Here is a 27,456-nt window from a genome sequence, read left to right on the forward strand (position 1 = left end):
TACTAGATTTTGAGTGTCAAGAATTCCAGGAGTGGAGGCCAGACCCAAAGAGAGAGAAGAGGGGTGGGACAGGAGGAGCTCTGAAGGAAGGGTGGGATAGGATTCCCCAAACTGCAGCATCCAGGCCTGGTCTGAGTGGTTCTGAAACCATCCCTATAGTCATGTGGAAATTGAAGGTGGGTGTGTGTGGGGGGGAATGTGAGGTCACAGATCTTGCCTGTGATCTTTGAGGGAGGACTGGCTGAAGTCTTAACAAGTGGTTTTCCCCTGGCCTCCATCCCACTCCATGTTAGGGAAGGAGAAGCAATCAGAGCCTGACTCTCCAAGGCAGCAGCAATTCCACCTTTACACAGAACACTGCATCCCCATCGGGCCTCCTAGTTCACACTTAGGGTGTAGTGGGGTTGAAGAAAGACAAAGGCGCAGGCTGGATCCAAGAAGGTGATCGTGGGGTGGTGGGCTGGGACACTGTAGTGCAGTGGTTCTCAACCTGTGGGTCGCGACCCCTTTGAGGGTCGAATGACCCTTTCACAGGGGTCACCTAAATACATCCTGCATATCAGATATTTACATTACGATTCATAACAGTAGCAAAATTACAGTTATGAAGTAGCAACAAAAATAATTCTATGGTTGGGGGTCAGCACAACATGAGGAACTGTATTAAAGGGTTGCAGCATTAGGAAGGTTGAGAACCACTGTTGTAGAGACATGCTTCCCCTCCCACCCTCATGTCTTCCTGCTGCCCACTGCCTTTGCCACCCCACCCCACCACCATGTTTTTGGAAGTTAAAGACTTCCTAGGTACAATCTCTGCACCTGTCCCTACACAGTGCTTTAAATGTTGTCACATGTCATTGGCTGTTGTATCACTTTCAGGCCCAGCCTGAAAAGATTACAGGTGAACAGTCTAAGAGGCTCTGGCTCCCCCTCTAGCTTTTTCTCAGATATGTGACTAAGGACTGTGCTGTTTTTGGCTCAAACACATTCAACGTGTGTGTTTCTTCACAAACATTAAGCACCTACCGCATTCCAGACACTCTGGGAGCTGCTAAGCTTGATAACCCAGTAAATGATCAAGACACAATCAGAGAATTGAAATCCCTTAGCAGGATAATACCTCACAGATATTTTACTTAAAGAACTCATTTGACCCAGCAGGTTGCTAAAGTCCCCAGTGGAAGTGGAAATTGTCCAATGTCATATTAAATCATTGTTTTTGTGTTTTTAAATGAGATGCTATATAAATGGCCAAAACACATGAAAAGATCCTCAACATCACTAATCATCAGAGAACTACAGATCAAAACCACCATGAGATATCACCTCCTACCCATTATGAGGGCTACTATCAAAAAACCAGAAAGTAACAAGTGTTGGCAAGGATGTGGAGAAATCAAAAACTTGTGTGCACTGTTGATGGGAATGTAAAAGGGTACAGCTGCTGTGGAAAGCAGTATGACAATTCTTCAAAATTTAAGCAGAATTACCATATTCCACCTCTCAGCATATACCGCAAAAGGATTGGAAGCAGGGTCTCAGAGAAACTTGTATACCCATATTCTTAACAGCATTATTCATAACAGAGGTGGAAGAAAGCCAAGTGTTCATTGACAGATGAATCAACAAACAAAATGGAGTGTGTACATACACTGAGATACTAGCCTTGAAAGAAAGGAAATTCTGACGTTGCTACGTGAACCTTCAGGACATTTGTGCTAAGTAAAATAATCCAGTATAAAAAAGACAAACACTCCTGTAGTCCCAGCTGCTTGGGAGGCTGAGGCAAGAGAATCGCTTAAGCCCAGGAGTTGGAGGTTGCTGTGAGCTGTGTGAGGCCACGGCACTCTACAGAGGGCCATAAAGTGAGACTCTGTCTCTACAAAAAAAAAAAAAAAAAAAAGACAAACACTGTATCATTCCATTTATATGAAGTCCTTAGAGTTGTCAAAATCATAGAGACAAAAATAGAATGATGGTTTCCAGGAGTAGAAGGGACGGGAAAAGCAGTTATTGGTTAGTGGATATAAGGTTTCTGTTTTGCAAAATGAAAGAATTCTTGAGATGGTAGTGATGGTTGCACGATGGTATGAGTGTGAGACCAACTCACAACTCAAGTTGTTGGTATGACAACTTGAGACCACAGAGTTGTCCACTTAAAAATGGTTAGGATTGGGTGGCACCTGTGGCTCAGTAAGTAGGGCGCTAGCCCCATATACCAGAGGTGGTGGGTTCAAACCCGGCCCTGGCCAAAAACTACCAAAAAAAAAAAAATTAAAAATGGTTAGGATGCTAAATATTACGTGATATGTATGTTGCAGCAATAAAATTGTTTACATTTTATTTAACAATTACTATCTATTGTGTAATAGATAATGCACAAATACATTCTTGTTCTAAAAAGTCAAACAATATAGATAAAACTAAGTTTTTCCTCAACAACTTCCCCATATGGTCACACAACTTTACACATATTGTGTGTCACTCAATACTCACAACCACCCTATGATTCAAGTATTCTGATTTCCATTTTACAAATGAGGAAATGGAACTGTAGAGAACCAAGGATCTCTGCAGAATCCCAGAGTCAGTAAGTGCAGAGTCTAGAATCTAGCCTCTAGATCAGCGGTTCTCAACCTGTGGGCCGTGACCCCTTTGTAACAATGAAAATACATCCTGTAGATCAGATATTTACATTACAATTCATAACAGTAGCAAAATTACAGTTATGAAGTAGCAATGAAAATAATTTTATGGTTGGGGGTCACCACAACATGAGGAACTGTATTAAAGGGTGGCAGCATTAGGAGGTGCTAGGAAGGTTGAGAACCCCTGCTCTAGATTGAAACCCAGGATCACATGGCTTGAGAGAGAAGCAATAAAAAATTTTTTAAAAGTAGATTGAAATCCAGGCAAATGAATGACAAAGACTGTGTTCTTACCCGGGGCTCTCTAGCCTTCTCCTATAGGCCTAGCTCAGATGTAGGCACGAAGATGGCAGACACAGCTGCCTTCCTCAAAGACTAGACACATAGAAAATTGGCAGCCAGCTCCCTGTGCAAATGTGAAATTTATAACATCTACATGGTGGAGAATACTGATATTTTTATTCCTGAGAAGAGATGATTTTATGAGAAACCACATTTTAAAGAAGATAAAATTGTATGTACACTTTCTTTAGTTTTGACTCAAATTTCCAAATCAACCTGGTTAAAACAGCCCTCTGCCCAACACCAGTGACCCTCTTTCATCCCACTTGCTGCACTATCTTCCTTACCTCTGATTTTCTGTTCTTTATTTAAATGTTTGTTGTCTGTCTTCACCACTAGAATGTCAGCTGTGGGAGAGCAAGGACCTGGTCTGTTCTGTTTACCTGGAGTCTCTTGTGCCCACAACAGTGCCTGGCACTCAGGAGGCCATATTTATTTCAAGGGCAGCTGTAAGAAAGTGACACACCCTGGCTTATTGTACCCTCAATGAATCCCCAACAATAAAAAAAAAAATGTACAAGTAAAAAAAAATAAATAAATAAATAAAAAAAAAAAAGTGACACACCTGGAACAGCAATTTGTTCTCTCACAGTTATGGAGCTTAGCAGTCTGAAATCAAGATGCTGCCCAGGCCACGTTCTCTTTGAAGCCTCTATGGCAGTGCTTTTCAACCTTTTTTTAATCTCAGGACACACTTGAATCTATAGTTAAACTTCTGCAACACACTTAAATTATGCTGATTAAAAAAAAAAAAAGAGTAAAAGGTGGCTGATGCCTGTAATCCTAGCACTTTGGGAGGCTGAGATAGGTGGATTGCTTGAGCTCAGGAGTTTGAAAACCAACCCTGAGCAAAAGCAAGAACCCATCTCTACTAAAAAAAAAAAAAAAAAAAGCTTAGCTGGTGGTAGTGGTGCATGCCTATAGTCACAGCTACTTGGGAGGCAAGAGGATTGCTCAAGCCCAAGAATTTGAGGTTGCAGTGAGGTATGATGCTAGGGCACTCTACCCCGGACAACAGAGTGAGACTTTGTTTCACAAAAAAAAAAAAAGAACATACTTACTGTGTTTTGAACGTCTTTTAAAAATAATTTAATTAGTGGTGTTTAAACATTTTTGAGGCACATGTAAGATCCTCTCAAGGAAGGCACACCAAATCACTGCTCTAGTGAATAATCCTCCCTTGATTCTTCCTAGCATCTGGTGGTTGCAACAATCCCTGGTATTCTTTGTAGCTGTGTCCCTTCAGTTTCTGCTGTTTTTGCATGGCCTTCTTCCCTTTCTGTATCTCCTCTGTGTCTCTAACTCCAAATCTCTCTGTTTTTATAGGGACACCAGTCATTGGATTTAAAGTTCACTCTAATCCATTATGATTTCATTTTAACTTGATTACATCTGCAAAAACCCTATTTCCAAATAAGATCACTTTCATAGACACCAGGGTCAGGAATTCAAGATAGCTTTTGGGAGGACACAATTTAACCCACAACAATGGCCAATAAATATTTGAGCTACTGTTCTCTGAAAAGCTGGTATGTAATCTGGATATGTCAGATGAGTTCAGGCAAAGGCTCTGGGAGGCTTCATTCTTCCCCGTACATTAAATGTTCTTGCTGGCTGGATGTAGAGAGTCCACATCCAGGGAAATAAAGCTCTCCAGTGTTCTAGGTACAAATTCAATCTCAGGTAGAGTGGGAAGTTTTAGATGCCATATTTTCCATGTTCTTATACATTTAATTTATAAGAGTAATTTAATGGCATTATAAGTAAGGATTAGAAAAGGGAAAAAAAGAAAATCAAATCATAATCCCACCACCCTAATGCACTTTGGAGAAAATGTAGAGGAGGAACATTTCAGGTATAAAAGACAGCGAGTTCAAGACAATTGAGCTTGATGTGTTCAAGGAACAGAAAAAGCAATGCAGCTGGTGAGTAGCAATGTTCTACACGATCTCAACAGGTCTCGTGCTGGGCATCAGTATTTGTGGGTCTCCGTCCACCTCATAAACCAACAATCTTCCTTTCTCTGGTAATTCTCCCAAACATACTAACCTAGGCAGGGGATGAGGTGTGGACCTGGTGATATGGAGAGGGAAGGGGATGATAGAAACAAGGGGTCCTCTCTCCAAGGCATTTGGAATTGGGACAAAGGAGGGGTTAAGGTAGTAACCCTGGTTTGGGGAGACCTGTGCCCTGCAATCCTAGACGCTGGGGAGGGGGGAGGTGCTGTGTTCTGCACCCAGCCAGAAAGGCCAAAGAAGCAGGTCATCAGCCAGAGAAACAAGGACCAGGGGCAGAGTTCTGACAGTTAACTTCCTGGTCTGTGCATCCTGAGAACCAGCCATGTTCTGCTTCAGGTTCAGGGACACTTCCCTGTGTCCTTATCATAAATTTTCATTTCTTTAGTTTCAGCTTTCCTGGCTAGAGAAGTGTTTTGAAGAAAGAGTTCTGTGGTGAAATTATTTGGGAAACACTGGGTTTAAAAAAATTTTAATAGCCTTTTATCTAGAGAACTATTCAGAGCCCTTAACAGGACTGGGTACATGTGACTATCCAAAAAGGAACTCCAGTGAGTATCATTCCTTATGTTGCTTTCCCAGGCTACACTGGGGAATGCCAGGGGTAGCAGGATGTTAAGCTGGGTGGGGTGGGGTGGTCAACCCATGTTTTGGCTGAGTCCTGAAAGCCAAGAACAATAGAGGAGGGTTCCAGTATTTTGATCACCAGGAACTTACCCATTGTTGAAAAAAACTCATTGCAGCAAGTAATTTTACCCAGAAGAGGAGGAGAAGGAGGAAGGGGGTGGGGAAGAGAGAGAGATGAAGGGACAGAGAGAAAAAAATACAAATAGCTTTCGAGTGCTGTCGGTCTGGTCCAGCTTTTCAATAAAACTATTGAAAAGGTATAGAATTATTGCAAATCATCCCAGTACACTTGTCAGCTCCAAAATCACATCCCGGTAATTGACGTGAGCCCTCCCGCGCGGCGTCCTAAAATACATGCCATCCATGTGATGGCAGAGATTCAGATCTCAGTGAAGGGCTCCACCACTTACTCCCAAGTACCTCAGGGCTTGCTCTCCATTTCTCTTTTCATTCACCGGTTACTTGCCCTTGCTAGGCACCCCATAGATGAACAGGTAGCCCCCTCCCCCTAGCTCCTGGTCTCATGAGAGAATGAAGAACAGAACTGACACGCGCAGAGAGGGTGGGGAGAGTGAGGCAGAGGGTTTGGTGGGGGCACGTGGGCAAGGCCCGGGCTAGGTCTGAGTTTTAAAAATGCCAGAGAAGGGGGCAGCGTTCAGGCTTAAGGGGCCAGTTGGAGGTCCCCAAAGAAGGGTCCGGGGCTGGAGCGTCCCGGCTGAGCCGGTCGGTGGAGGACGTCCAATGCCCAGCTGAGACTAGACTACACTGCATACTGCAGGCTGGGTGTAGGAAACAGGTTTTAGGTGATGTTTATCCAGGATACGCCACTTGTACACATGCCTCGGTTAATCATAAACTGCCGGTGGCAGCACTTGGTCCACCCGAGCGGCGATCGCGCCACACTCACTGACGCCTGCGCCAGGCGCTGGTGTCCAAGTTAGCTTTCCGCCTTTGGAGCCCCGGGTGGCAGAGCCGGCAGCCTGGCCCCGCCTCCTGCACCTGGGCCCGCCCCTGGGGGCGGAGACTTCCGGAGCGCCGGCTCCGCCTGGTGTTCTATGCTGGGGCCAAGCCCAGCAGCTCGGTGCGCGCCCAGACGCCGCGCTCCGAGAGCTCCCTGAGCTTGGAGGGCTGAGACCGAGCCGGCGAGTCCCAGCAGGGCAGGGTGGCTCAGGGACCGGTCCTTGCGCTTGGAAGACAGATGTGCCTGGGCGTAGAAGTGCGTGGACCCGAGTTCGGGTGAAGCTCTTGGGAAGGGCAAGAGATGCAAGCTGGGGAGCCCCGCGCCCCTGGTGCCCCCGGCGCTCAGGGAACCCGGCGCGTGCCGGGCCCCGAGTTGCGGCTGGCCAGCCAGTTGCTGCCCGAGCTCTATACCTTCGTGGCGCGCGTGCTATTCTACCTGGGGCCTGTCTACCTAGCCGGCTATCTTGGGCTCAGCATAACCTGGCTGCTGATCGGCGCCTTACTGTGGATGTGGTGGCGCAGGAACCGCCGCGGGAAGCTCGGACGCCTGGAGGCCGCTTTCGAATTTCTGGACAACGAACGCCAGTTCATCAGCCGCGAACTGCGGGGCCTGCACCTGCCTGCCTGGGTGAGCTGAGCTGGGCGGGGGTCGAAGGTGGAGTAGATGCCTTTCGAGGTTTGGAAGGAACCTGTAGGTAGCCTGGGATCTGGGGCGCGCACGCCCAGTTTCCCAGCGGGACGGCACACAGACCCTGCGGGCGGCGGCGGTGCCATCGCCGCGGGGTCCTTCACCGCATCCGCACCTCTGGTCCGGCTGCGGTGGGCGCGGGGAACTTGAGCTTCAGGGAAGTGCTCAGAGCCTGAGCGAAAAGTCACGGGTGGGCCACACCCAGGAAAATCAGAAGGGCAAAGTTATTCACGAGGGAAACAGAAGACATTTCTTCCATACGCATGTTGTTTAAAAGAACGAACGCGGGGCACAAAATGTAGATGGATGAGATCAGGGAGGACCCCAGCAGCCTCCAGCTGAGGCAGGGACCGCGGGAGTGGGGCGGGGCTGCAGGTGGGAGGCCAGCAGCCCAGGCCTCTCCGCACGCATGCTATAGCTACACGCCCATCTCCTGGTGTGGAATGGCCTGGACTGCGGTTTCTCAAATGCTTATGGTCCTGAGAATCGCCTGGCTCAGTTAACAAAACAGAATTCAGAGCCCCATGGTACAACTCCCAGTGTGGGGCCAAGGCAGCTGAGGCAATGATTAGGTGAGTATGGGAAACTGGGGCTAGAGAGGTGTTCAGCCCAAAGGTTGGTTCTTACTGTCCCTCTGGAACTGGGGGGTCTGACTTCTCAGATTTCTTCCAGATCCACTCAGGCCCACGAGGGGAGGGGTGTCCAGATTTTCTCTAGCCTGCGGCCTGTGCTTTAAAATACAGCAGGGCCATAAGTTCCTTACGACAGGGTGTGAGAAGAAAATGTTAGAAAGGCCCATTTATTTTAACAAAAGTGAAGTTAAGCCTTACTATATCAGCCTGCTCAGGCTGCCATAACCAAGTATGACAGGCCGAGTGGCCAAAATAACATTGTTCCCTCTCACTTCTGGGGTCCAGAGGTCCAAGATCCAAGTGTTGGCAGGGTTGGATAAAGATGGCCCTCTCCTCCCTGTCTTTTTTTTTTTTTTTTTTTTTGAGACAGAGTCTCAAGCTGTCACCCTGGGTAGAGTGCTCTGGCATCGTAGCTCACAGTAACCTTCAACTCTCGGGCTTAAGTGATTCTCTTGCCTCAGCCTCCCCAGTAGCTGGGACTACAGGTGCCCACCACAATGCCTGGCTATTTTTTTGTTGCAGTTATCATTGTTGTTTTAGCAGGCCTGGGCTGGGTTTGGACCTGCCAGCCTTGGTGTATGTGGCCAGTGCCCTACCCACTGTGCTGTGGGTGCCGCTCTCCTCCCTGTCTTCACATGGTCTTCCTTCTCTGAGTGTGTCTGCATCCTAATTTCATCAGATAAGCACACCAGTCATGGAGGATTACAGCCCAGCCACAATGACCTTAATTACGTTTTTAAAGACCCTCATTCTGAGATACTGAGGATTAGCACTTCAGTATATGAATTGGGAGTGGGCACACAGTTCAGCCCATTACACTTACTAATATTAAATATACAGTAAGGCTTAAAAGTAATGCCTTATAAGTAGGTTTAGATGTATTGAGGATGAGGGGGCCAAAGACTTATCCATAGGGTAGAATAAAAAACCATAGTGACCAGTTTCCTACGATAGCAGCCATAGGGATAGCAGATGGGTCCTGACTCCCCCAGACCTTCCCATCCTGGTTGCTCCATGAGGGCTTGTCATTCTGAAAGGTGTGGACCCACAGAACATGCCTGACCTACCACACCCCTGTTCACTGTTGAGGGAGCCTAGGTTGCCTGTCAGACCTCTGTTGTGACCCCCATGGTGACCAAACCTCATCCTCTTTTTCTTCCCCCTCCTTGTATTAGGGAAGCTTCTAGTCAGTTATCTACACATAAAGGCAGTGTTTCTGAGATTGGGTCAAGAATCAGTTCCTGTAGGGGCATAGAAACCCTGCCCCCCAACCGTAGAAACAGTTTTATGTTCTTTGGGGAAAGGGACCCCAGAAGCAAAATGGACCTAGCTAACAGGGAGCTCAGCCTGAACACAAGAAGTCATCTTCTGGGTTTTCACCCCATAACCTGTACCCCATGCCTGACTCAGCTTGGTGAAGGATACACAGAGGAAGGTGATGCTGTCTCTCCTACCAAGAGGGCAGTCTTAGGTGGAAGGCAGAGGATGACAGGTAATTGCCATAGAGGTCCTGGGGAAGTTGGAGATAGGAGTCTGAACAGGGTCTACTCAGCTTGAAGGCCTGGAGTAAAGGATATCCTACCTGGTGTCCATATCAGAGTTCCCAAACCACAGCCTCTTGCCTCCTTGGCAGGGTCCTGTGAAGGGCATTGGCCTCAGCCTGCATTCTCCAGACTCCCCTGGCTGACCTGGATGACCAGTTAGATTGAGGCACTGGTGGTGCAAAGGGCATTTTCAGTCTGAGGGAGGCTTGTGGGCACAGTGGGGAGGCATGGCATGGCCCCTGTGTGAGTGAGCACTGACAGGCCCAAGCCAAAACAGGCTTGATGGAGGTTGGCCCCGATTCTGAAGACTTCAAGGAACCTGTGCAAGGTTTTGAAAGGCCCTTTAGAAAGCAGCATGGAGGGACAAGGCTGGAAGAGAAAGATCAGCGGGGGAAATGATTTGGGCCAAGACTCAGATCTGGCAGGGGCATTGACATGGGGTGGTGGTGGTGAAAGATGTGTGGGACTGGAAAGGACTCTAGATGCCTGGTGGCCTCCAGAGTGGGAGTGCAGGAGGGACCCAGGGACCTGGATGCCACACCATTGATCTAATTGGGATTCCAGAATGAGAGGCAGGTCTGGGGGATTTGGTTACCTGTGTGAACACCTGTGAATAGCATATAACTAGATGCAAGTGTGGGCTTTTTAACTCACCTCATGAAAGTTACCAAGCCCAGGGATGGTGTGGAAAACCTGAAGCCTACTTGATCAAACACTTGTCCCCTTCCTCTCTGCCTCCCTGGGAACATGCTGTTCATGAAGGCAAAGAAACCAAAGACAAAAGGCAGCACGACCCTTGCCCAAGATTTTGGAGCATGGATGAATGGATGTCTTCATCATTACCTGCTGGTCTTTTAGCCTGCCGTCCCTCCTTTGAGAACTGAATTTTTTTTTACATGGAAGAAGGGGCTTGTGATATCCTTTGGTATTAAGAAATATTTTTTAAGTTAACAGAGAGCAGACCAATAATGGGGAAATGAAGAAAAGTCAAGCATTTGAGGGCCTCCTATGCGGCTGCCATATCCTGGCCTGCCTTGCACAGTTGTGCACGTTGTCCCCGTGCACGAGCCCCTAGTGAGTGGGGATGACTGTCCAGGCCACCTGCTGCTTGTCCAGCTGTGTGCTGGTGGGAAGGGCACCTTTTTCTAATTTGCTCCAAGTTCGCTTGAAGGGATGGAGGCCAAGGCTAGGTAGAGCTGGAGTGGAGGTGCCATCACTGTCCCCTGCCAGGCCATGGCTGTTGTAATCAGTCCTCATTCGTGCATGTCTGTCTGTCCTGATCTTAAACTCCTCAACACATGGCTGCAAGCTGCTGCCTCCTGGTGAATAGAAATTGCTGTCCCTCGCTGAACCTTGGTTTTCCAACCTGTAAAAAGAGGTTGTGATGAATGGCCTTTTAAAGCCATCTCTGCGCTGATGTCTGATTTCTAGTCCAACTGCGGGCAGCCCTGCCCCTCCTCTAGGTTCCCTTTAATGGGTGACATAACTTGAAGGACAAATTCTTAGGCTTAAAAGTGTCCATTAAGACCAAAGCAGTGGATCCCCTTTATCTTGCCCAGAGGTCCTCAAACTGCAGCCCGCAGGCCACATGCGGGTGTGTGATTGTATTTGTTCCTGTTTTGTTTTTTTACTTCAAAATAAGATATGTGCAGTGTGCATAGGAATTCGTTCATAGTTTTGTTTTTTTTTAAACTATAGTCCGGCCCTCCAACAGTCTGAGGGACAGTGAACTGGCCCCCTGTTTAAAAAGTTTGAGGACCCCTGGCCAATGTGGCCTGACCACATGGAGGAGGCGGTGGTCCCTGCCTGGAACAGAGGAGCAGCTGCACACTTGTGTCAGGATGGCCTCCGACACGGTGTTCAGATGTAGCTTTGGAGGAATTAAGAGCCGCCTCAATCAGCTGCCCTTTTCAGGGGCAGGGACTATGGTGCAGCGCAGTGACAAGCAGGAAGCCTATGACATCACTCATTTAGCTGTAGGCCCAGGTATACCACTAAGGCCCATCTCTATAGCTGGTTGTGATGAGTTGAATGTTTGCGAACCTGCTCGTATAGAGACAGACACAAGTAAACACTCATTGGGGGCTGTCACTTCATGCTCCTCAGATGTCCAGGCCTCTAACTCTAATTAATGCGACACTGACGACTCGGGGTCCAGTGTCTTTCTGGGTGCTGAACGGTTGCGGAGAAGCAGTGTGAGCAGGAGGGGTGCACAGAGCACTTCAGCAAACCTCCACCCTGGGGCTGGCTCCCGGGGCCCTCAGAATCCCAGCTGCAGTGTGTACTAGAACTTCCAGTCTCCAGAGCCCACCCTTTGCTGTGCTCTGAGCTCCTGAAAGCCCTTCTTGAGGTGAGCTTTGCTGCTTCTCTCCCCTGACCACCTCCCATGGCATGGGCCCCTGTTTGAAGCTCAGCAGCCTCCACCCCTGGACCAGCCCTTCACTGATCAATGCAGTTTCCAGTTACTGAGTTGTCAGTGCACCAGTTGGATGACTGGTTTATCAGATAGTTATTTCCCCCCTGCCATGACTGGGCTAGTGCGAAGAGGGAAATGTGGTGAAAGCGTCACCTGGCTCCAGGTCAGGTTGGATGTGCTCAGGAGGATGAGAGCCAGTGGTAGTAGAAAAATGGCCTGAGGCAGGGGAGAGAGGAGAAAGGCATCAGGAGACTTGGCATTCTGCCTGTCTGTGGTGTCTAGCCAGGCTTGCTTTCCCACCAGCTGGCAGCGTTGTTAGGGACAATTAACCCTGTGTGTCTTCTGGGGAGGGGTCTGATGTGATGCAGGGGAGAGGGGAGGTATGGGCTTGCAGTCTGAGACTTATTCACCATGGGATCTTGGGAAGATTTCCTTCCCTCTCTCAATCTCTGATTTTTCTCTGAAAATAAAGTTTTGGGAGTTGCTGTAGGTCTTTTTAGTGGTAGGAGCCTGCCATCATTAGCCAGCCCCAAGTGAGCTCTTCTCTGGGGCTACACACCCAGAACACCCCATTCTCCAGCCTTTCCTGCTTGCCCTCTTTTAACTGGGTGTGCTCTGGGGATGTCATGGAGGTGAGCACCAAGGACAGGTGAACCATTCCCATAGAGCGATGGGCACCCTGAAGCTTGCAGTGGCAGCCCTGGGACTTGTCCCCTCCAGACCTCACCACCAGCCATTCAGGAGACAACCAGGGGCTGAGTGCTGTGTGTTCCTGGTGCTGAAATTTGATGTTCTTTCTGTGGGTGCAGCAGCAACTACTGTAGGACCCAGACACTCTATGGTCTGTCCTATACTGATAGGTCTGTTAATTCGAGGAAGTAAATGCAGTGACAGCTCTGAACTGGCCTGGCATTCTCAGATGATATCATAAAGCTTAATCCTTGGAGCTAGTGCCATGGAGCCAAGTTTTAAACATTAGGTTGGGGGCTACTCGGAATTTGGGGGACTTCTTACCCCTGAGGTCCTTGTGACCCTATAAATTTATTCAGATGGGCTTGGAATCAGGCCTTGTCCTCAGGGAGAAAGAGGCAGACAGGTTTTAGTCATGCCCCTTGGGCTTCTGCCCCACGTCTTGATGGTGGTTCATGAACTTATTATCCCCAACAGCTAGGATTGGGCAATACGAATGACAAAATATGGCCTTCTTTCCTCCAAGCCCAATGCAGGTATGTTAGGCATCTCTGCATTCACTTCTGTACACAGTCAGTAAACATTTATCAAGGGCTTGCAGTGTGACAGGCCCAGTGCTGCAGGAAGGGCCACAAATGTGACACATGGCCCCTGCCCTTGAGGAACCCATGAGCTACATGGGGATTCAGACCCACAAAAACAGCCTTTTCTGATATGATGTGATCAGTCCTGTGAGGGGCCTTCCAACGTGCTGAGGAAACATGGGAGAGGGGCTCTCACCAGGCAGGAAGCGGTCCAGGAAGCCTTCATGGAGGAGGCACTGCAGTGCTGCAGGCTGTGGTGGTGGATGAGAGCGCTTGGCCTGCAGTGTTCCACAGGTTTGGTCAGTTGAGTTCATCACCTCATCAGAGGGTGATTAGATCTTGGGACCGCAAGTATGTGAGCTAAACATGAGATTGCCCATTGCTCCACTTACAAAGGGCTGAATCTTCCTTGGACAGGAGTGTCTAGGGCAAGCTTTTCTTTTTTTTTTTTTTTTTGTGGTTTTTGGCCGGGGCTGGGTTTGAACCTGCCACCTCCGGCATATGGGACCGGAGCCCTACTCACTGAGCCACAGGCGCCGCCTGAGGGCAAGCTTTTCTGCAAGCCAGGTACCTGAGTAATTAGGGGGTCACATGTGGGAGAGGATTGGGGCCAAGCGTGGGGACAGTCCTGGCATCCTCAGCTGTAGCCCTCTCTCTGGCTATTCACTGGCTTCTGTCCCATGGCCCTGAGCCTTGGTAGCAGGCACAGGTAGCACTTCCGTGGGAGTGTCCCCAGTGAGTTGGGGGGAACCTCTGAGAGGTATAAACTGCCCCCCAAGGACCTGTGAGGGCCAGCCCAGCTTCATAGGAGAGTGGGGCCTTGAACCTGGCCAGGCTTCCTCCTCCTCCCTCTCTCCCTCCTCTGTTGAGAGTCCTCCTCCCAGCAGAGTTCAGGGATTTCTAAATCTCTGGGAGCTAGAGCTTGCAGGACACAAGTGCTCAGGTATGCTTGATGCCAGTGACTTCCTTTTTCCTCCTCTTCCTTTTCTGCAAAGACTGAAGAGGGATTTAAGCTGTTTTTCTGCCTCATTGGGATCTATTAAAGGGTCAAAGCAAATTTTTTTTTTTTTTTTGCAACACACTCCAGATGTTTCAAAATCCTGGAATCATCCAGTCCATTCTTTGCCAATTGTGTATTTACTTTTTTTAAAAACATAACTACTTATAAACTGGTGACAAATCTGGTTTTTCTGGTTATAAAAGTAAATGTATTCCCACTGTAGAAAGGCCTAAATGTTAAAATTTGAATAAGCATTTATAATGCCTCCACCTGGAGATGCATTGTTATACATATTTGGGTGTACTTTCTTTATATAGAATGTAAATGAAAACAATTTCTAGAAACTTATTCCTTCCTCCCCCTTTTACTTCTTATTTTTCATGTCCTTAACATTGTATTACAAACATTCTCCAAAAACGTGTTTAAGGACTATGGCATCCTTAATATGAATATACCTAAGTTGCATAACCATTTCTCTAACATTTATTATTTCATTTATTTCCAAGTTCTATTAGTGTGGCTAGCTGAGGGGAGTGGTATTTCCTATATCTATCTGGGATTTCCCCTCTAATCTGCTGGTCAGATCTGGTGACTCATCCTTCAAGTCCAAGCTTAGGCGCTCCCCCACAACCTCCTCCTTCACCCTTCTCCTCAGGTTCCCACAGAACCCTCAGCCTCCAGGGTTTTTTCTTTTTTTATGGACTGCACTGTGGTTTGGAAGCACCTACTTATTTTGTCTGTCTTCCAGACTGAATGTTCTTTGAAGGTAAAGCCCCTTTTTTGTACATCTGGGTACCCTTAGTTCCTAGCCCAGTGCCTAGTACATAGTAAATACTCAATAAAAATCTGTTTAATGAACATTACAATGAATGTCTGCTATATAAATCTAAGTCTCCCATTTCTCAATTTCCTTAGTATACTATTGCTAGATAGTTAAACCGATATATCAAAGCTCATGGACATTTTAAAGACACTTTTGCCCACTTAACTGTGGCCTTATCAATATTATCTTTTTTTTTGAGACAAAGTCTCACTCCGTCACCCAGAGTAGAGTGCTGTAGCATCATAGCTCACAGCAACCTTAAACTCTTGGGCTCGAGAGATCCTCTTGCCTCAGCCTCTCAAGTAGTTGGGACTACAGGTGCTTGTCACAACGCCTGGCTAGTTTTCTATTTTTAGGAGAGATCAGGATCTCACTCTTGCTCAGGCTGCTCTCCAACTCCTGAGCTCAAGCAATCCACTAGCCTCAGCCTCCCAGAGTGCTAGGATTCCAGGCACTAACCTTTATTAGTTTGCTAAGCAAGAGGATAAGGTTTTTAACTTCAGCCCTTACCAGGCCTAACTAGATTAAGGAACTCTCCTGCACCTTACCACTTAGGTCCCCTCTGTGGACAACGCAGGGCCATCCCCTCTGCTCTGAGCCCTTTTCCCTCAGCAGAGGCTGTCAGACTTCTGGGCACCCGGGCTCTGGTCACTGATGACTGCTGAGGAGTTTGATCTGTTCAGTTCTGCTGGGCGCAGCTGATTCCGGCCTGTCTGCCAACTAGGTGTGTTGCTAAGGAGCCTGTGCACTGCAGGCTGGTGTTAGAATTTCATTTTGGCCAAGCAATTATTCCCCTTATAGCACTTTTAGCAGGGTAATTTAAAGCAGAAGAGTGGGCACATTTAAAAGCAGTTTTCATGGTTAAATGTTTGCCTCCCGGGAAGAGAGGAGGAAAAGGGACAAAATGCCGTGCACCAGGAGAAAAGTGAATGACACTGAGAGACCATTTTCCTAGAAAAGTGGAAACCACTGACTGGGCCCCCACAGAGCAGTGGCTGGTCTCAGGAAGGCAGGACCCCAGTCCGCTGGCCTCCTGTAGGGCAGTTCGGTAGGACTCCCAGAGTGAGTGGGTCTCCTCTCCTGTCTGAGCACGGGGCATGGTGAAGTGGTTGTGGGGGCTGTGTATGTATTAAGGATGTCCTTTGGGGCAGGGAAGAGCCACAGGCTTTTTTAGGAAAGAGTGTGTGTTCGTATGTGTGACTCTGTGGATGTGTCTGTATGGTTCTGAGTGTGTGTATGTCTGTGTGAGTGTGTGTCTGGGTCTGTTTCCCCATGTCTGTATCCATGCGTGTCTCTGCGTCTCTGTGTCTGGCCTGGGCTGCTCCCATGACAGGAGCAGTAGCGAGAGGGAGTTGGCAGAAGTCACCTTATGACAGGGAGCTCCTTCAAGTGAAGCCTCCTATTCCCCAGCCTCCTGAGAGGGGCCAAAAGCTCCTTCCAGGGCCTCTTACCCCAACCCCAGACCAATCTGTGTGGGCCCCACCAAGGCCTTGGCCCTGATGGAGGCAGCCATTACTCTGGCTCCATTTCCTCACTACTTGGAATCATGTTCCTAAAAGATTTAAGAAATAAAGCACAGATGTCACCACCTAAAGATGGAGTATTGCTGTGAGCCTCTTTGGTGGACTTTGCTAGCTTGGGATTCTGACTTAGACTTGAGTTGGCTTTGTGCATCACCCCTCTAAACTCTCATTACCACCACTCCCTTGACAATGTCGAAAAACACTGTCATTAAAATATTAGCTCATTTTGCCTGGAAGGCTCTGGCTGGAGCACCCTCAGCATCAGAAGGCATGTTAGTTCAGGGAGACATGGGGTGGGGGTCATGTACTACTGAGACTTCTCTGAGGGTTGTGCCGGGAAAACAGCAGAGATCTGAGATCCTGGCCACTTGATCACGTGCCTGGGTGTTTTGTCAATGTTCTGGGCCTGCCCACGGAAATATTCCTGCCTACAATATATCAGTCGGGACAGTGTACCTGTTTCTATGAGGATGAAGATGGCGAGAACACTGAATTTGTGTCCCACATTAAACCATTTAGAAATAGGTTCATGTCCATTGTCCTGTTTGATTGTGAGTCTGCGCAGAACAGGAATGAACAGCCTCTCTTACTAATCAGTGAATCTGTGAGAAACCTGAGGCTAAAGAGAGTTAGGACCAGAACCCTGCTCTTCTGAGGTCCTGGCTACAGGGGAGCTCGGCTTTTAGGGGAAGAGAAGTTCCCAGAGCAAGGGAAAAACTATGCTAATTGCTTTTTGCCCTCTAGCTCTTGCCTCCTCTCTTCTTTGTGGAAGAGTTCCCTTGTGAAGGAATTCAGGTCCATAGGCTGCTGTTGAGAATTTGGTGACCCAGCAGTATTCTCCCAAGAGGACAGCTGGAGACTGCTGCTGTGATTTTGAGGCATAGTCAGGAATGCCTGGGGACGGAAGATCCACCTTTTTCTAGGGCCTGAGCAGGCCCTCCAGGCTCGGGGGCTCTGTCTGTTCTTCTGTGCCCTCCACCAAGCTCAGAACCACCTAGGAGCTTGGTGAAGGTGCAGGTGCCCAGTCCCCTGCCCCAGTCCTCCTGAATCAAATTCTCCATGGGCCCTGACTGCATTTTCTTGGACAGAATCTCATTCTGTCACCTGGGCTAAAGTGGTGTTATCATAGTTCACTGCAGCCTCAAACTCCTGCCTCAGCCTCCCTAGTAGCTAGGACTATGGGCAGGCACACATCACCATGCCTGGCTAAGTCTTCTATTTTTAGTAGAGGCAGGGTCTCACTCTTGCTCAGGCTGGTCTTGAACTCCTGACCTCAAGCTATCCTCCTTCCTCAGCCTCCCAGAGTGCTAGGATTATAGGCATAAGCCACGGTGCCAAGCTAAGAATCTTCATTTTTAACAAGCTCCCCACGTGGCATTTTTGTGCACAAAGTCCAAGAATCCCTGCAGAGTCTGTCTCTTTACATTTCCGGGTGGTGTGGGGTGTCACCTCCTAGTTCATCCCAGAGCCTCCCGGTCTCACAGGGAATTGAGAGAAAAGTGCAGGGGAGTTAGGACTCAGTCTGATGGTGAGCTACTCATCTTATTTTTTAGCTTTCTTATTTCCTTGGTAAAGGGGCAGGTGCTCAGTCCCCTGCCCCAGTCCTCCTGAATCAAAATCTCCATGGGCTCTGAACAAGACTGCATGGGGTCCCTTTGCCAGGGTTCACTATGGAACAGTGAGCCCAGGCAAAGTTTCACCTGGGCAGGCACTGGGCCCAGCCTCCCTGTGGCTGTCTTTGTCTGGGTCACAGATCCTTTGGCCAGTCAGCAGAAGCTATGAAACCACTGTCCTCCTTCCACCTCAACCACTTCCGCTTTGTTCTCTCCTTTCCCCATTCTCGCTCCTCCACTCTCAGTGGTGTCTCTCAAAGTGCAGACTCTGGCTCTATAAAGCTCAGAATTTGCTGGGCTTTGGGTCAGGCAGAACTGGACACACACCTAAGTGACATTGTCCTTGCAGGGACCTGAGGTCAAAGTGGTCAGACTGTGTACCCCATGTACCACCCCCCGCCCCGGTCTGCACAACTTTCAGCAGCACTTACTTCTGGAGCACAGACTCTGAGCCAGGGCACCGAGTATGTTGCACACATTTAGTTTTCTCAGAAACTGTGAAATTGGCAGTATTGTATGAGAAAACTGAGGCTTATACCAGTGGTTCTCAACCTTCCTAATGCCGCGATGTATTTTCATTGTTACAAAGGGGTTGCGACCCACAGGTTGAGAACCGCTGGCTTAGAGCAATGGGATTTTAAATGCACAAGGAGTAGGTTAGAAAAACACTAAGAAATGGACTTCAAATGCTGACATTTCAGGGGGAGGAAGGCGGGGATATTGATGAGAGAAAGATTGGATGGTTGAGCTCAAATCACATACAGGTGAGAAGATCTGGGTTCTGGTCACCTGGGTAATCTGGGCAAGTTTTAACTAGTCTCTGAGCCTCTTCTCATTTGTATAATGAGTATAATTATATCTTTGCTGTGCCCTTTATAGGGTATTAGGAGTATCAGATGAAAGTGGTTATGGAATGCCCTTTGTAAGCTGTGAAGCATGACCTGCCAATGACAGCAGAAACTCCACAAGGGCAGTCTTCTGCCAGGCCAGACTTTCTATAAAAGAGGGAAATAGAAGGACACATAAGGTTTTCTTAAGAGGAGTGAATGGGGCAGAGTGAGAAAAGCACTGACTATGGGAAGACAGACCTGGGTCTGGGTCTCAGTTCTAACAATCCACAGCTGGTGATTATAAGCCATGTACCCCCCCCCCGAGCCTTAGTTTCCTCACCTGTGAAATGGGCACATAAGGAATCAGGTATTAAATGACAGGAGGTATATGAACTTAAAAAGGTTGAAAATAGGATGGAAAAAGATACAACAGGGCAATTTTGAACCAAGAAAACAGGAGTAGAAATTTGCAATAGAATATAATTCAAATGTATGATAAAGACAAAGAAGGAGGCAATAAAATATGCTTGCAAAGGGCAATAATTAGGATATAATAGCCATGGACATATACGAGTTTAGATAATTAAGTGTGAATTCATCCTAGAAAAAGTGCTACATACCTCATTGGTGAGTATCACTATGGTCACTTTCAAAGTACTCCCCTTGGGAAGCTATGCACGGACACCAGCTCCTAATCCATCCTCCAAAGCAGTTTTGGTTTTTCTGGCATGACCATCAGAGCTGTCATTGTTCAGCACAGAAAAATACAACAAGAATAGTGAACACCACTCAGCAAGACACTGCCACATGTCCACGTGAACATAGCTATGAGCCATTATTTATACCGAGGTTATGAAACCTTATCAAGTTGTTTGTACAGGGCTGCCAACATAAGCACACAGAGGGGCAAGTTCCAGAACTTAGATTGTCAGACCTCATATCATATATACTGTATAATATAAACTTGAAATGTAAGTCAACAGCTGACATGAGGAAGTAGGTAAACCAACAGTTGGGCCTGGAAATTTTTTTTTTTTTTTTTTTGTAGAGACAGAGTCTCACTTTATGGCCCTCGGTAGAGTGCCGTGGCCTCACACAGCTCACAGCAACCTCCAACTCCTGGGCTTAAGCGATTCTCTTGCCTCAGCCTCCCGAGTAGCTGGGACTACAGGCGCCCGCCACAACGCCCGGCTATTTTTTTTGTTGCAGTTTGGCCGGGGCTGGGCTCGAACCCGCCACCCTCGGCACATGGGGCCGGCGCCCCACCGACTGAGCCACAGGCGCCGCCCGGGCTTGGAAATTTTTAATACATCCCTTTCTGGAAGCAATAAATCAAACAGAGTAAGCAAGGATAAAGTATATTAGCAGGACATGATTAATAACTCGATCACATATGGAATAGTCAAGGAGATTAATCATGTAGGAGGCCAAAAGGGAATTATCAATATATTCCAATGAACTGACATCCAGCAAACTGTTCAGACCACAACAAAATGAAATTGTTATGAGAAAATAATAATAAATATATAGCTATCAAAATCTTATGTCTAGGTATTTTAAAACATTACTATTTTAAAAACTCATTTAAGAGGAAGTCATAATGGGAATAGAAAAAAACAGAGCAGAATAACAAAGAAAACATTCTCTTACAAACTTGGGAATGTATAGCTTTGCATTTATCATAAAATAAGAGGCTCGGCCTCTGTGGTTCAAGCGGCTAAGGCACCAGCCACATACACCTGAGCTGGCAGGTTTGAATCCAGCCTGAGCCCACCAAACAACAATGATGGCTGCAACCAAAAAACAGCAGGGCATTGTGGCAAGTGCCTGTAGTCCCAGCTACTTGGGAGGTGGAGGCAGGAGAATCGCTGAGCCCAGGAGTTGGAGGTTGCTGTGAGCTGTGATGCCATGGCTACATCACAAAAAAAAAAAGAAAAGAAAAGAAACATTGATAAATGACACAACTCTAAGACTCATGAAATTCATCTCTTAAAAACATAAAAAAAGACAACCAATTTAGATTAAAGAAATGAAGGAGGAAATAATAAATATAAAGATGAAAATGAGCAGTATTTTTAAAATAAAGGAAAAGGGGATATAGAATGATTAATATCAACAACCAAAGTTAGTCCTCTGAAAAGGCAAAATCTTTGGTAGGATTGATCATTTAAAAATAGAAAAAATTAAAATACATAATGAAGAGGAAATAACTATAACAGATTAAAAGTAATAAAATGTAAAGAACTATGTATCAATGAATTTGAAAACCTAGATGAGGTGGATACATTCCTAGAGAAGTATAAATGCCAAAATTGCCATAATAAGTGATAAGTAGACCTTGAATACACCATTAACCACTAATACTAATTAGTGATTAAGGGGTAATTCACTACCCAACAAGCCTTAGACCTGGATGGTTTTATAGGCAAACTGTACGAAACTTCATGGATCACATAGTCCTACATTTACCAGGTGTTTTGGAAAACAGGAAGACAGGGAAAGCTGTTCCGGTCATTTTACAATGTATTGTAAAATCTTTATACCTAAACCATGAATCGTACAAATACAGAAATCATGGATATCACTTTGAATCATAGGTGTGTAAAATCTAAGTATCAGGCTGACTATATTATATCAAAAGAGTTTTATCCCAGAAACTAGACAGAGTGTTCTGTGGAAAGAACAATCACTACTTAAATACCACAAATGGACTAAGGGAGGAGGAGGAACATGATTAACTCAACAGATTTATGGAAGTATTGAATCTAGCTCATTGCCTATTTATAATGAAAGCTCTTGGAAAGTCAGGAATTGAAAAGAACTTCCTCAATTTCATAGGCACGGTCCTCCAAAAATCTACAGTAAAAATATGTTTAATGGAAAAATTTCAGGGACTTCCTTTTAAAATCAGGAACAAGATAGAGATTCTGGTTAACACCCCTGCTGCTTAACATAGTACAAGAGGTCCTGGCCAATGAAGTAAAATAAGAAAGATAAGGATGGGGGAGCAAAAAAGACAAAAAGTATTATTTGGACATTTGGGAACCTGTGTCCCCATCCCGGCCTAGGGCTATTAACAAATGACAGCAAAGTTGCTCAGAAAATGGAATACCACAGAATAATCTAACAAAAAATGTACAGGACTTTTATTTTTTAAAGTTTATGATCTTAAGCATGAATATAATAAAAAGTGAATGAATAACTGGAAATATTTTGTTCATGGATGCAAAACTTAATATTGTAAAGATGCTAGGTCTCCCACAAATTACAACTTCAAAAATATAACAGTCAAAATCCCAGGAAGATTTTTTTCTGAAGATCTATACACTGATTCTAAAATTCATTGGGAAGAATAAATACCTATTAATTTATCTAAATCAGTTTGAAAAAGGAAAGCAACAGGGGAATCACCCTTCCCCAGATCATTTGGGAAAAACATGGTGATTAAACTAGTGTGATACTGACACAGGACAGGAAAACAGACCGATGGAGTTGAAGGCCAAGTCCAGTGGTACGAGAAGCTGTTTTTAGAGCAAAGTAGCTGTGTTTTGAGCAAAGTAGCTTCACAAGTCAAGGGAAAGATATTTGTCTTTTTGTTTGTTTGTTTTTATTTTAGTGGAAACTTGCTTTAGTGAAAGGGGTGGGGAGAGAAATAAAATTGCATCCCTATTTTACCCTCTATAAAAATATTTCCACAGAGATTGAAGACGTAAATGTGAAAAACAATAGATAAAAAACATAGGATAATTTTGAGAATTTGGGGTGGTGAAAGATTTCTTCAAGTTCCATAAAAGACCAGTTATAATGGAAAAATATCTCTCTATGTCAAATGGGAAAGCATCAAGTAGTGGCTCCCTAAGTATCAGACTCTGTGACTTCATCCCCTGCTCCAGATTTCCTCAGGGGCAGCCAAGAAGGATGAGACTGAAGGCAGGTGCCGAGATTCCTGCTGAGAGAGGGCCTTCAGGTTCTTGTGCAGAATAGGGGAACTTGAAGGTCTTTTATTTCTTGAAGAGAATTGCTGCTATTGGCCAGGTGCAGTGGCTCATGCCTATAATTCAAGCACTCTGGGAGGCCAAGGCAGGTAGATTGATTTATCTCAGGAATTTGAGACCAGCCTGAGCAAGAGTAAAACCCCGTCTCTACTAAAAAGAAAAAAACTAGCCAGGCATTGTGGTGGGCACTTGTAGTCCCAGGTACTTGGGAGGCTGAGACAAGAGGATCTCTTGAGCCCAAGAATTGGAGGTTGCTGTGAGGTATGATGCCGTGGCACTCTAGCCAGGGTGACAGAGTGAGACTATCTCAAAAAAAAAATAAAAATAAAAATAAAAATGAAAGAATTGCTGCTGTTTCCAGAGCATTCAGACTCATCGGAGGAGGATTCTCAAAGTGAAGAGCCTCAAACACAGGTGAGATAGCCAGGAGACAGGTGACAACTTAATGAGTGTGGGCCTTGCTCAGTCTGTTGCTGCTCATGCTTTCAGGGTGGGTGTGGGTCACCCTAACGCAAAAGAAGTGGGCTGGTCATTGACACTAATCCTGAGTGAACTCCAAAATCAGGCCAGGAGCTTGTTACAAATAAGTCGGAAGGCCCCACCCTGACACATTCTGATTCAGTAGGTGTGAGGCAGCTCAGGAATCTTTGTCTGACCAGCTCCCGAAGGTGGCCAGGGTTGTACTTGCTGAGCTGGATCACCTCTCCAGGATCCAGAGAGCAGGACTACTCAGCTCCCAAGGATGTGGAAGCACCTGGGCTGGGATGTGGAAGGGGTGTGCACATGAGATGTGCTGGGGTGGGATGGGCAGTGTAGTGATTGGGCCACAAGGAGGACAGCAGCACAGCTAGCAGCCTCCCTGCCTCCGTACCGATCCTTGACCAGAATGGTCTGTCAGTTGCCTGCCTCCTTCGCAGCCTAGGAGCTCCTGGAGGGCAGGAACCTTCATCATTCATACATTCATTCATTCCGCAGATACTTACTAAGATGTTCATAGGTTAGGGACAGGCTCTAACAGGGACAAGGCCCAGTCAGCTTGTCTAGAGCTTCCGATGGAGTCGGGGTGGGGCAGGCAGTAAGACCAGGCAGCTCTAATATGTATCGAGTGCTGCTGTGGACGCCAGAGCCACCTAACAGGGACATCTGTCCCCTCCTGGGAGACCTGGAGAGGCTTCCTGGAGAAGTGAAGTCTGAGATCGCGATGAATGAAGCAATCAAAGGGGGGTAAGGAAGACTACTTCTGACACCAGGGAGGGCACGTGCAGGCCTTTGCTAGGAACAGAAAAGGTGAAGGTGGTTGGGCTGCAAGACCCCACGGAGACTGGTGAATGGGGCACGATGTGGCTGGGGGCCCCTCCAGGCCCATGCACAGGAGATTTTACTGTAGTGCCACATAGTATAAGGGACTCTTCCTCCACCCATCTGATTCATAACTTGGGACGTGACCCACGGTGACTGCAGAGACTATGACAGGCTGCATCTGCCAACTGGACAGGGTGGGCTAATCCAAGCTCCTGCACACTCCCCTGAGGTTTCTTCCCCTGTCCTTCCCCTCTGTGGGCTGGACCAGCTCTACCTCTGGAAACCAGGCAGTATTTTTCTTTCAGCACCTAGGAATATTAACTTCTCTGAGTTTGTATAGGCCATTCCTGGAGTTGGGGAAACTGAGGCAGGGAGAGATGCACTAGATGTCTCTGACCTCCCAAAGGTGTTAAAAGAATGTTCTCCTCTAGGAGAACTAAAGTGTTCCTCCTTTCTGGGAGGTGGGTAGACTGCCTGGGCTCACAGGCTTGAGACCAGCCTGAGCAAGAGTGAGACTGTCTCTAAAAGTAGCTGGCCATTGGGGCGGGTGCCCGTAGTCTCAGCTACTTGGGAGGCTAAGGCAAGAAGATCTCTTGTGTCCAGGACTTTGAGGTTGCTGTGTGCTATGATGCCATATCACTCTACCGAGGGTGACAAAGTGAGACTCTGTCTCAAAAAAAAAAAAAAAATGCTTCTCCCTTGGGGACGGTTTTGTGAGTGAGAGTCTTCGGGGCAGCTGCAAGGCTAGCTTGGGCCTGGCACTTGGTGGGTGTGCAGCAGTGTGTGAACTGCATGACACATCTACTCAGTCCCTGGAGAATGAGCTCTCTGAGGCCCCAGATGGGGAGGGCAGCCCTTTCTCCACCTGGGCTGGTCTCAGGAGGGCCTCATACTTAGGGGACTTGGGACATAGTGACAGTGGTGCCATTTTAGTGATCCACGTTTTGTGTGCCAGGCACCCTGTACATATATATTCTTACACCTCTGTCCTTCTCAGAAAATGGGGGGTGATGCTGGTGAGAGGGAGGAATGAGGAGCTCAGGAAACAGATACAAAGACCAAAACTCCAGTGAGGAGGGGGTTAATCACTCTCAGAACCTGTCCTGCAAAGGTCAGCCAACAGGATTACCACTCAACCTAGTCCCACTGCCCCCTACCCCTACACTGTAGCTCACCTAAGATTCACCTAGCAGGTGGAGTGCTGGGGGTTGTGACCCTCAGTTGGAAGCTGTGTGACTATAGGACAGGGACTGAGGGCCCTCCCTGCTGGGGAAGAGGTGAGACTTGAGACAGGCTCCTCGGAGCCAAGGTGGGCAAGGTAGGAGGAGTCCTCCATGGCACCCCACCCTACCAGTTGCCAATGAAAACATCAGCTGGTTGGGCACTTATCACTGGATGGCAGAATTATCTAATAAAATATTTTTTCTTTTTGCTTTGCTAACCCTTGGGTATTCTAACTTTTATACACAGATTGTATTGCTTAGGGTCATTAAAACAAATAGAGTGGAATTTGTAAGGAGCAATTTTGAGTGTTACCTAGGGGGTGTCCAGGATAGAGGGTCCTTTGTTTCTGCAGGGAGGGGGCAAGGTAGGGGTGAGGCTTATTTGCATATGCAAACAAGCATCTTCCATCCCCTCTTTTCCCTGCCTCCGCCTCCTCTCACAGGCTGGGCGTAGAGAGGATGTGTAAAACTATGGGGAGTCTTCCCCTGCTCAGGGACCGCCAAGGACAGCCTCCACCCCCATCAATGCCCACTTGCTGACGCCCCCTCTTTCTCTGCTGCCTGCCCCACCAAACAATGTGCTCCTGGAGGACAGGGTCAGCTCTGGGAGTGGGGCTGGAATGGGAAACCTGCAAGGCAGGCTCACTTGCATGGCTCCAGGGGTCATGCAGATTTGAGTCTAACTTCCCCTCCGGGCTTCTGTTTCCTAGATCCACTTCCCTGACGTGGAGCGAGTTGAGTGGGCCAACAAGGTAAGGCCACTGGTGGGGCTGGATGCACTCCAGGCCTTGTCCTCCCTCCTCCAGCCTGTAGGACCAGCAGCAGTGCTGATGATGACAGCAGGCACATGCTTAAAGGCACCAGGTCCAGGAGGGGGAGGGATGACTCTTCTGTGGCTGGGATGGCAGCTTTCCTACCTTCATTCACTAGAATGTCTGTCTTCTTTTTAAAAACACTTTTTTAATTAATACCTGGCCACAGCAGAAAAGCTAGGAAGTATGGAGAAGTATAGGGAAAAGTACAGCCCTCATTCACCTACCAGGCCAAGATCTGTGCTTTCCTAGGAAGAGGAAGACACTAGTCAGCAGCATCTGGATTCCACCTAGGTTCTAGCCTAGACCTGACACTGGCTATGTGACCTTGGGCAGATTGCCTAACATCTCTGAACTGGTTTCCTTATCCGTAAAGTGGGAATACTTTATTTTTTTATTTTTATTTTTTATTAATTTTAAATCATAGCTGTGTACATTAATGCGATCATGGGGCACCATACATTGGTTTTATAAACAGTTTGACACATTTTCATCACACTGGTCAAGATGGCCTTCCTGGCATTTTCTTAGTTACTGTGTTAAGACTTTAAACTAGGCTTCCTGCCCCTGCTTAGATCCACTGACATCATTGTGATAGCTGTTAGGTCATCCAGGGAACTCCCTTTGGGCTCTGCTGCCAGATGCCCTGAGGAGGGCCCCTGCTGGGTGACTCTTTGTCAGGGGCTCCCCCAGGAATCCTGGCTTTACAGATAAGCAACCAGAGTCCCAACCCCACCTGATCTGCCCAGACTCTTCCCTAAATGTGCAGCTTCTGTTGCAGCCCCCACCTCAACTCTCCCAGCATGGAACTTTTTTTAATGCAAACTTTGTTTCTGTTCTGGGAGGAGGCTTAGCCTGATAGCAGGAATGACTTAGGTTAGGTATAAGAAAGGACTTCCTGAGAGTTACTGATCTAAGGTTGGTATTTTCACATCACTCGGAATGTCATTGCCAAGTGCATCAAGAAGCACTCAGCAGCCCCTAGAACAGTGGTTCTCAACCTTCCTAATGCCTCAACCCTTTAATACAGTTCCTGGGGGTCGCGGTCCACGGGTTGAGAATTGATGCCAGAGAAAGCAGAGCCTGGAGTTGGGAGAGACCCCTGAAAGAAATGGGAACAATGAGCCCTGAAATCTCTTCCCATTCTCTTAGAATGGGTGTGTGGAAGAAGCAGGTCCACTTTACACTG

The 27,456-nt window shown here is 47.2% G+C and overlaps 1 protein-coding gene across 3 annotated transcripts in view; it reads left to right on the forward strand.

Moving 5' to 3' along the window:
* Positions 1–6,741: 6,741 nt before the first annotated feature.
* The window catches only part of ESYT3 (extended synaptotagmin 3), a 46,181-nt gene continuing 25,466 nt past the window's right edge, over positions 6,742–27,456 (forward strand). For all 3 annotated transcript variants that reach the window (XM_053598902.1, XM_053598903.1, XM_053598904.1), the window contains exons 1-2: positions 6,742–7,220; positions 26,166–26,207. In XM_053598902.1, the coding sequence (XP_053454877.1) occupies positions 6,894–7,220; positions 26,166–26,207 (369 nt within the window). In that variant the 5' untranslated portion in view covers positions 6,742–6,893. The remainder of the gene's footprint in view (positions 7,221–26,165; positions 26,208–27,456) is intronic.

Source organism: Nycticebus coucang, chromosome 8 (assembly GCF_027406575.1).
Source record: "Nycticebus coucang isolate mNycCou1 chromosome 8, mNycCou1.pri, whole genome shotgun sequence".
Lineage (NCBI taxonomy): Eukaryota > Metazoa > Chordata > Mammalia > Primates > Lorisidae > Nycticebus > Nycticebus coucang.